The following is an 11,368-nucleotide window of genomic DNA, read 5'->3' as shown; positions in this document are numbered from 1 at the left end:
GATGTACCTAAACGCAACTCACCATCAACTACATCCGGGGAGTTTTTCGAAATAAAACCTACACTTACGAGGAAAAAGAAGTCGACGAAAAGGGAAGACGGAGAAGAAATAAACAAATATATATAATATATTAATTTATATTTAATTATATTATATTAAATGTATAATTCAAATCTATTTCCCTTAGTCATCATTTTTCTTTCCAAAGGTAGAAACATGAGATTTTAAGGGAAACCAAAGTGTTACTCTTTTTCCTCATCAAAGGTTCTGCTGTGTCACATTCATATAGTTTCTCAGTCCTTCAACACTTAATTTTTTACGCATCAACCAAGTACTACGTCCACTATGAAATCCTTCTCATTCGCCTACCATTTCAAACGTTTTAAAAATTTATAGAATGATTGTAATAATAAACAGGAGCAGAGCATAATTCTGAAAATAACACACATAACTAAAAAAGACACGGTTTCACGTTGTTGTTGTTGTTGTTGTTGTTGTTTGCATGTTACCACAGGCAAGTATAACGTTAATGTAACATTTAAGTTTGATTTAAATGTAAAAACAGGAATTTTCTTTAAGAATTTATCTCAGGTATAAACAAATATTCCAAATGTATATCTAGTTTTTAGCTCAACGTAAAAAAAAAAAAAAAAGGGAAAATATTACTTTGAATTCACTCAGTGACTACTTCCTGTGTAATGCTGCTCATTCATGAACACTTGATGCCTCTAAATCTGCCTTTCTATTGGCTGCGTGTGCTCGGCCATGACAGTGTAGTGATGCCTTCAAGTGCTGCGGGACAAATGTCATGCGTTCAGGAATCTCTGTCAATCATAACACTATAAACATTAATCATATACAGCACATAGTAATTAGATTAGTGTGATTTGTGCTAGTATGTTTTTGTTAAAAAAAAAAAACTAGGTCGTATAGAATTATAAATTGAACAATAGAACATTGGGTAAAACTTAGGTGATCAAATTGTTATTATTTATTTACAATATTGGTAGTATGTACTACCAATAATTTTAAATGAATTATCTCTTCTTTTTTTTGTTCAGGAAAATTGCAAAAGTAATCGCGAAGGCAAAATAGAACAATTTTTGTTCTGAACCTTACCTTACCCTTTGTCAAAGAGGCAGCTTGTGGAAAACAATGACTTCTATTTTGGAAATAACGATTATAATTTAAGATATGTCTAACCAGTGGAGGCCCCAAAATCAGAGCCAAATCTAGAATAATAGTCTCTTGATTTACTGTTGTGTTTCCAAAAGCAGAATAAAGGACCATAAGAAACATAAATGCTATTTATAACTAATGTTTTTCAGTTGTAAGCCAGATAAAATTACAATAATAACAATAATAATAACATCGATAACTCCCCTGAACAAAATCAAATAGCTGTCAAACTGCACATGATTTTCATCTATCTTTATGATGTGTTTTGCTCTTCATATATGTGTTTGACTGTGGTGAATTTATTGTTTTTGTGGTCATGTAAAAAAAAATAATCAATAAATAAAATAAAAAAAATCAATAATAAATACATTTTAAAATTCTGTCATTGCATCTGGACAGACAATAAAGTTTATCTTATCTTATCTTGTGATGGAGGTATTTTAAGCTCATCCTGACTTGATTGCAACAATTCATTTTTTCCATTGTATTCAAACATTTAGCTACTCAGTATGGTTACTACTGCTTTATACAATATTTCTCAAACAGTGTTTAAGGAACCTAAATGCGGTCAAAATTTTTCTTTGAGTCAATAAGGAAATAAAAATTTCACCTATTAGTGAAATTAATTCCACATAAGATGCTACACTCAGATGCAAAACACTTGAAAAATAAGCTGTAATGAATAGATTTTTTTTTTTTTTTTTTGAAAGAAAATATGAATCCATGGTTTGTATCGTTCAAAGGGCAAATACATTTTTATCATATAAAGAATTGTCTCAGGCTTCTGTTCTAATATGATTAAACTCTCTTACAACTGTGTGTTTGGGTCAACATTTAAAATTGTGTACAATGAAGGAATTTTTTTTTTGTCCAAAAATGTATGTAAACTGAAAAAAAGCAGATTGTCATCTCACTGTGCCATGATGAAGCATTACATTTATCTCATTCTAAGAAACACTGACTCACAAAAAATACAAGAACTGTCTTTAATGTACACATACACACTTTGAATGTAATGGGAAAACTTGCAAAACCGATGAGACATTTGTGTAAACATTTTCCAACCTTTCAAATGACGGGCGGACCAAACAGAGGCCTGATGTAGAGCCGTGCACAGGAAATATTTTCAATTATCAGTAAAATATTTGGTCGACAGGTTACGTTGACTAAGTTCAGTCCAAACACAGCTCCATAATGGTCAACATAGGTTCTATTACAGCATGTGTAGAGTTGAGTGACAAAAGCAGAAGCTGATCTACAGTATCTCACCAAACTGAGTACACCCCTCCCATTTCTGCAAATATTTAATGATATCTTTTCATCGGACAACACTGAATAAATGACACTTTGATACAATGGAAATTAGTCAGTGTACAGCTTGTATAACAGTGTAAATTTACTGTCCCCTCACAATAACTCAACACACAGCCATGAATGTCTAACCGCTGGCAACAAAAGTGAGTACACCCCTAAGGGTAAATGTCCACATTGGGCAAGAAGATGAGTGCACGTGCTCAGCGTCTTATCCAGAGGTTGTCTTTGGGAAATAGACGTATGAGTGCTGCCAGCATTGCTGCAGAGGTTGAAGGGGTGGGGGGGTCAGCCTGTCAGTGCTCAGACCATACGCTGCACACTGCATCAAATTGGTCCGCATGGCTGTCGTCCCAGAAGGAAGCGTCTTCTAAAGATGATGCACAAGAAAGCCCGCAAACAGTTTGCTGAAGACAAGCAGGCTAAGAACATGGATTACTGGAACCATGTCCTGTGGTCTGATGAGTCCAAGATAAACTGATGTGGTTCAGATGGTGTCAAGCGTGTGTGGCGGCAACCAGTACAAAGACAAGTGTGGCTTGCCTACAAACAAGCACGGTGGTGGGAGTGTCATGGTCTGAGGCTGTATGAGTGCTGCTGGCACTGGGGAGCTACAGTTCATTGAGCAAACCATGAATGCCAACATGTACTGTGACATAGTTAAACAGAGCATGATCCCGTCCCTTCGACCCCAAACACACTTCCAAAGCAACCACTGCCTTGCTAAAGAAGCTGAGGTTAAAGATGATGAACTGGCTAAGCATGTCTCCAGACCTAAACCCTACGGAAGGTGGAGGAGCGCAAGGTCTCTAACATCCACCAGCTTCGTGATGCCGTTATGAAGGAGTGGAAGAGGATTCTAGTGACAATCTGTGAAGCTCTTGGGGAACTCCATGCCTAAGAGGGTTAAGGCAGTGGTGGAAAGTAATGGCGGCCACACCAATGTGGACATTTTCACTTAGGGGTGTACTCACTTTTGTTGCCAGCGATTTAGACATTAATGGCTGTGTGTTGAGTTATTGTGAGTAGACAGTACATTTACACTGTTATACAAGCTGTACACTGACTAATTTACATTGTATCAAAGTTTAATTTCTTTAGTGTTGTCCCATGAAAAGAGCTAAATAAATATTTGCAGAAATGGGAGGGGTGTACTGACTTTTGTGAGATACTGTATTTCTAAAATAGTATGAAATACATGGGTTTGTTATTTAATCATCTTTAACCATCATAACTTGGAGAATGTGCCGGTATCTCTTTTTCCATTTTCACTGATTGTAAAAATGCACGTAAGCTCATTTTAGTTATTCTCGAGAGCACGTGTCAAATCCATGGCCAGGAGGCCAAATCCGACCCTTTGGAGCATTCAATTCGCCCCGCAGGAGAAAGTAAAAATTACAGAGAAAACACAAATCATTGCGCAAATGAAACTCAACAATATTCACTCACAGTTTTCCCGGTGCTTATATCGCAGTCATTTTTCATGTTAAACTGTTGAAAAAACTCAAAATTCTTACAAAATCCTTCAATTTTCCTCAAATTATTACATAATATTTCCCTTAATTAAATAGAAATTGATCACAAAATCTAGGAAATGCAAAGTGAAGATCGTGTTGGGGACTGATATCTATCACTTAATGCTTGGATATTGTCAGTTTCTTACATATTTTGTATTTCATGTATACATACAGTAGAAGTGCAAGTTATGGCACAATTAGTCGTTTTCTCCCATAAAATATGCGGCCAACTTGAGATCAAACTGCTCTGTATTAGGCCTCTGAACTGAAATGAGATTGACACCCCTGCTCTCGAGTTAAAAAACAGGATAGATTGGGTGAAGCGATGATAATAATGATGGTCAGAGTTGTTGCTGATTGGCTTATGCAATATTGTAGTGTTAAGATTTGTGTCATGCCAATAGAAAAACCAAAGCCTGCATCCACCTCTTAAGAAAATGTAGAAACCTGTCACACTGCGCACAATAACTATAAATCTATTCACCTGAAGTGATGAAAATCGTGCACATCCAATGCGTCTGAATTCTAATACGTTGTTGTCGTTTGTCAGTGTCTGTAAATTTGAACATGCAGACATGTGAATGGAGGCGTCTCAACAATGTGTTTGGACTGTAAACCATGAAGAAAATGCACGGAAAAGCTGAATTACACAAATACATCTTATCAGGCACCAGATCATCTGAACCATCTCAAATAACCTTCGAAAACAATGTTTGATGCAATAAAGTGTAGTGAATGTAAAGCTATTCTTGAATATCCAGTATTAAGGCATTAACTTTAACTCATTAATAATAACTATACATCACGTGATCTAAATACCAAAAAGGGGCTCGGTAAGATGTTCTGAACACAATACTGTTTGGAATTAAAGGTGTGGCCAACACAAAATAACACAGGAAAACAACTAAATAACAAAAAACAAAAAAAAAAAAAAGTTGTTTGTTTAGGACTTCAAATTGCTTCTTCCAAACAGCAGGAAAAAGAACTTGAATTGTACTATGTCATAAAAAACCTGATTTAGGATTTATACTTCAAAATGCGTCCAAACATTTCCTCTTTAATAATGTGATGTCATCATCGTACAGCATGCATATAAAAAGGGAATTTGCTCATAACGTACATTCCAGGTATTCATACTGATTTCCAACAAGAACTTTTTGGTCATAATTCTATTGTTCTTTCTTTAGAGTCGTAATACATGCACGCATTTTTGCCCATTTCCCTGTTTCTGGAAAAGTTTGCAACATATCTTCAGTCTTGGCCACACCTGAAGCTGTGACATTTAACATTATGCACTTTCATCTGTGGTACTATGCAGTGTGTTTATGTGGCATATTGTGCATCTTGGTAGGCAACATGGCTTTGCAGGTGCATCTTTATATGACTGTCATGAATAAAGATCAAAACCTGGGTTTGGTGCCATCCTGAAACGTGGTCATGATACACAGCGATGGCTCACAAACCTTTCAGCTACAGTGTTGTGTTTTCTTTGTGACATCCAGTCAGACCCATAGAGGGTGTGTAATAGCTGAGGTGTCCTCAGTGTAGGATGGCCTTTGATCCAAACAACTGTTAAAAAGCTATGACCCACTTTGCTCTGATTGGCTCGGCATGAGTGTGACATTTCTAACCCCCAAATACTCTGTTCTGTTGACATTTCATCAAAACTCTGGTAAATGACGGCAGAGACCTTCACGGAGTACATTAAAGCAATTACATTGACCAATTTCAGAAGTTCAGTCCATGCTCACATGAAACTTTGTGGTAATATGATAGCTACTGCGCAGTAATGGTCGGGGCCAGGCAATTTTAGGCAAACATGGAGATGTTGCATGTAGCTGTGTCTTGAACTCACAATCTCATCATCTACAATGACTCCAAAATGTTCTTTTTTTAATGAACATTGAAAAAGTATTTAGCAAAAATTTGAAGGTACTGTATATGTTTACAGTACCGCTAACAGTCAAACATTTTGATGCACTGTAGGCTCAATTTTCCATAAATGAAAAATCTGTGTGGATGGTTAATGTAGGATGTGCTGTAGCAAGATTGGGGTCAATTGAGGAAACATTTTGGGCAGAGCTAGGTTTAATAGGTTTTACATGTAAAAAACAGAGTGCTAAACTTCATGAAGTAGGTTTAAATATACAAAAGTTTCTTCAGTATTGCGACTACATTTTGTTGAAAATTACAAATCTGTAGCACATATGGTTGATTATTTGTGAATTTTCAAAATTTAGAAATTTAGCGGCTTGCCGTAGCACCACCTTTTGGACAATTGGCCTGTTTGTGCAGCTGAGGTAATCTGAGTCACGGTCTGAGTTTACCTCCGTACTGAGATTCTCTTACAATCTCAGTACGTGACTGCTACATACTGAGATGTACCCGTGCTGGATTAGACATGCACAGAGATTGTTGTACTGATTCTAAAAAATGCTTAAAACATCACATCAGTCGACCATCAATTAAAAAAATAAACCAATGATAAAAATATAATTGTCATGATTAGATTTATATGAATACAACAGCTTATTAATGTAAAGTTACATTAGATTAACTGTTATTTATTGCAATGTTTATTATAATCATGTTTTTTTTTTTGGAGAATAAACTATTCCTATTTGTATTGAGAAATGGGAAATTAGTGAAAGGAAGAATACATTCTTAAAAAGTATATTATCCAAGAAAAGGAGCTCTTCAACATTAGCTTTGAAAATTAGCTTTGAAATTGAATTTTCAATCTCAGCACAACGGAAGAAACAAAACTCACAGCAGAACTAGCAAAATTTCATTTTCCGGTAGTGCGCATGCTCATAATCGATCTCAGGACGAGGTAAACTCAGACCGTGACACCAGGGTGGGACTGGGCTTTTGTGCAAAATTTGGTGATTGTTTGCATACAGGAATTACATGCAGGAGAACTATAGAGGTAAATTTGTGTCTTTATTATCAAACCCCAAAAAATATTTTCAAGAAGAAAAGTGTTCAAATGCAAAAAAATTCAATTTGAGACCCAAATAATTGCATTTGACTTATTTTTTGATTGAAGTAAAAACAATTATTAGTTGTTGTTTTTATTGAATAATAAAGACACAAATCTACCTTCATAGACAACAATTTTTTTTTTCCCCTCAAATTTTTTAAATAAAATTTTAAGTTCAGTGAAATAATCTTAGTTGTACAAACACAAGCTAGGAATTATTAGTCACCCAGTGTTTCAGCTCATCATAGTTTTTACTTTTAACAACTCACTATAACAACTCTCTGGTAGCATCAGCCTGCGAGACAAGATAAACTTCCCTTTCTTTTATTGAGAAGCTTTGAACGTCATTCTAATGCCAAACCAACAGGGGGCAGAGTGAGTCGTGGTCCTGCTTCTAATTTCACATCTTGGCAGTGGCAAACAAACATGTCATAAAATGTCCAGCTGCAATATGAGTGCTGTAAACTCTCACTTTCCACATCCTGCATCAGCAGAGCAAAAATGTATGGGGCCCTGATTGTAAAGTTGCGCATGCTAAAATAAACAGCAACATTTAGCAACAAACCATGTTTAAAAAACGTATGTGAATTTTTTTTAAAGTTACTTTTGACCAGATTTACAGCAATATTTGTGAATTTTGTGACGTTTTTTTCTTGTAAAAAAAAAAAAAAATCAATATTAAATCTAAATGTTAAATAATAAATCTAAATGTTAAATAATATAAATCTATATGCTAAATCTTAAATCTAAATGTCACGGGTGAAACAAAAACTTTTGCTTATGTGCAAATTAGCTTTTATGTTGGTACTATTGCGGAATTTGCATATTACCTTAATATTTAGTTTCACCCATAACATTTAACATGTAGATTCAATATTTGGATTTATCATTTCAATTCAGATTTACTATTTAGATTTACCAATTAGATTTATATATATATTTAATATTTAACATTTAGATTTAGACTTAACATTGACATACTTTTACGAGAAAATAAATGTAACAAATTTCACAAATGTGACGGTAAATCTGGTCAAAATTAACATGAATTAATGAATACATTTTTTTAAATGCGGTTTGTTGAAAAATGTTGCAAAAAGTTAATGTTCCTTCTAGCATGCGCAACTTTACAATCGACGCCCCATAAAAGTGAGGCGTGTTTCACTTTTTACCATCAGGTAAAAACACATGCTGTAAGCATTTCATTACAAACAAGTTTTCCCCATAAAATTCATATTTCTTTACATATACAATAGCTCTGTGTGTCTTTTTTTTTTTTTTTTTTTTTAAACATACTACATATAATAATAAACAGGCATTCTATCTTTCTAGAAAAAGTGTTGGTGGCAATAAAAAGTCTGTGATGGGTTTTCTCTTTTTGTTTTTACAAAGATTTACTTTTTTTGTTTTTCTTTCTTTTTTTTTTTACCAAAAAAAGACACTTGTTTAGTTTCCTGGGACCGACGTGCTTGCAGTAATGTGATTCTAACCAACCAATAGGAGCATTACACAAAGACACATAGGGTCAGAGTAAAGGCTGTGAATTATCCTGGTATTAAACCTGCTGTCTCTCAAGGTACTGTCAACAAAAACATAATCCTAAACACACTACAGCTAAAATAGATCCCATAGAAGGAGGGTGTAAAAGTTGGCTACATAAAACTATTCACTGTAAATAAAAAGCTCAGTTGAACAGGATGTGCATGGCGAGGGGAGGCAGAAGGAGAGTCTGTCTCTTGGTCCGTGATGTCAGTTTGTCTGTGGGTGATTTTTTACCCAAAGGATCAAATCTCTCTCTGGCTTCCTAAATTGAATTCTCCTGCTAATCTCTCTCCTCACTGTATCTCTCCTCTCCTGCTGCTGCCCTTTTAACTCATGCCGCCTGACTCACTCGCCGTTTTCCTCCCATCTATTATCCGCTCAAGTGATGTATCTGTAAACTCTTGATGGCTCCTTCTTCATCTCGTCCTGGCTGATGGTCACTTTCTAAAAGCAGTATTACTTTTTCAAATAGGATAATAATAATTAAAAAAAAAGCAGCTCAATTCGTCGATTCAAGCCTCCTCTTCTCCGTTGGAAACGGCCAGCCTGATGGCGACTGACAGGTGATCGGTAAGGCCGGCCAACTGCGTCACAAAGCTAAACTCCTCAATGTCCTGCAAGAACAGAAACAGATGTGCACATCAGACGTGCTGAAAATCCAACAAACACGTTCACAACAGTACCATCATATTTAATCTGAAAAAGAAAAGTCTGCTTCAGGGTTTGATGTTTTAACAAGTTTACCTTGTGGGAAGAGAAATGCTCCTAAAATACGGCTTTAACTGAGGCAAATGAAATATGAGTCGCCAAAAAACAACTAACATTAATACTCAATGTGTTTATCTGCTCCTCTAATTTTTCAATATGTACAGCTGGATTACACCATAGATGGGCAACTTTTACCACAGCAGGGGCAATACAAAGGTGATTGTCTGATCTAAGGTCCACAACTTTAAAATAATGAATATCAGAGCATTAATACAATGAAGAACTAAAAGGTTTGCGTATTTTTCATGTCATTATGCATGTTTTAGGAGTAATTAATGTGTATTTTTGTTGTCCTTGTTTGTATTTTTCTCTCATGTTATTTGTTGTTAGGGTGGTTTTGTGTGTTTTTGTTGTCTTTTAGGATTTTTTGAGTAATTTTTCTGTATTTTATGTGTTCTTAGAGTTATTTTGTGTATTTTTGTATGTTTTTAGATGCATTTTGTGCATTTTTGTGTATTTTTCTGTCATTTTGTTTTTTTTTGGAGTAATTTTGTACTTATGGGGCCGCTCAAACTTAGGCGTGTGGCCCCCGGGCCACTAGTTGTACATGTCTAAACTACAGTGACCTGTAGCTTTTTTCCTCTACTTTAACTGTGTATATGAAATTACTATACAATTTTTAGTTTCCGCAAGTTTTGTGTAATATCTCATAGCAAAAATCCCTTTATAGTATAAGCTTAAAAACATTGGCTAAATTAATTGTACTTTATTTATTTAATAAATTACTCCACTGAAAATTAAGATTTGTAACCTGTGTCGACAAAGATGAGATGTGGGTGCAAAAAGTAGCAGAAATGACTTTTTCAGAGAGTCCTCAGGAAGACTTTCATATGTTAAAATGAAATTGGGATCGTACGACGACCATCACTTGCTGTGAAGCGTCACTGAAGCCGTACCAGTTTCCAGTCTGGCTGCATCCCCTCGTCACTGTACAGGATGTAGTCGATTCGCCTTCCGTTGCCTTTCAGTGGGATCTTCCTTCCTTTGTGGCCGCTGGCCGGACACTGGCTCTTACTGGGAGGAAACACCAGGTACTCCTTCCTGCCCTCCTCATTCTCCATCAATCTGACGCACGCACGCACGCACGCACACACACACACACACACACACACACACACACACACACACACACACACACACACACACACACACACACAGAGAGAGAGAGAGAGAGAAGCATATAAGCCACATGTGACAAACTCGAGGCCCGGGGGCCAAATGCGGCCCCTTAGAACAGTGTTTCTCAAATGGGGTTACGGTATGGAATCGGAACAGTATCATAATGAATGAACTCTTGCATGGTTTTTCACGAATGCACATGCTTTGTTTCGTAGTTGTATTTCAGATTCACAAATGTACATGCTTTGTTTTGCAAGTATATATTTTATGAAAACTTGTAATATAAATCCACAGATAATGCAAATTGCTGAATGTGGATTTACAAACTGCTTGTGTGCTGTGAAACCTCTGTGTATTTGTGAGAGAAATGTGTGTGGTGACCTTTGAGACTGCACTGACATCGTGGGTCAATGAACGTCACCATTGGCTGATTAAAGTGATTGACAGATTCATCAGCCAATCAGTTGTGTTTGCTTTCAGCCAATCATATGGCTTCTTACATTTCCTCCACACTTTTAAACCAATTGCAGAGCTACTGATATTTGCGCATGCGCAGTGTGCAAACAAGAGTTTGCAAATCCACATTCAGCAATTTGCATTATCTGTGGATTTAAATTACAAGTTTTCATAAAATATATATTTGCAAAACAAAGCATATGCATTTGTGAATCTGAAATACAACTACGAAACAAAGCATGTGCATTCGTGAAAAACCATGCAAGAGTTCATTCATTATGATACTGTTCTGATTCCATAGTACGGCCCTACAGGGGGCACTTGAGAAAGGAGGAGAGGAAAATTAGTAAATTAAAGCATTAAAAATATGGGGTGTTATAATGTTTTATAATATTTATAAATGATGACCGCACTGAATATTACCAGCAACTCACAAAATGACAACAAAGACACACAAAATAAAAGAAAAATATACTGAATAATAAAAAGGACA

The 11,368-nt window shown here is 35.8% G+C and overlaps 1 protein-coding gene across 1 annotated transcript in view; it reads right to left on the bottom strand.

The window, feature by feature from the left end:
- Positions 1 to 8,378: 8,378 nt before the first annotated feature.
- smpd3 (sphingomyelin phosphodiesterase 3) overlaps positions 8,379 to 11,368 on the bottom strand; it is a 71,920-nt gene continuing 68,930 nt past the window's right edge. The window contains exons 9-10 of the mRNA XM_028448777.1: positions 10,197 to 10,365; positions 8,379 to 9,146 (exon numbers count right to left, since the gene is read on the bottom strand). Of these exons, the coding sequence (XP_028304578.1) occupies positions 9,045 to 9,146; positions 10,197 to 10,365 (271 nt within the window). The 3' untranslated portion in view covers positions 8,379 to 9,044. The remainder of the gene's footprint in view (positions 9,147 to 10,196; positions 10,366 to 11,368) is intronic.

Source organism: Gouania willdenowi, chromosome 6 (assembly GCF_900634775.1).
Source record: "Gouania willdenowi chromosome 6, fGouWil2.1, whole genome shotgun sequence".
NCBI classification, from domain to species: Eukaryota; Metazoa; Chordata; class Actinopteri; order Blenniiformes; family Gobiesocidae; genus Gouania; species Gouania willdenowi.
The sequence above is the reverse complement of the archived record's forward strand: the minus strand, read 5'-3'. Positions and strand labels throughout refer to the sequence as shown.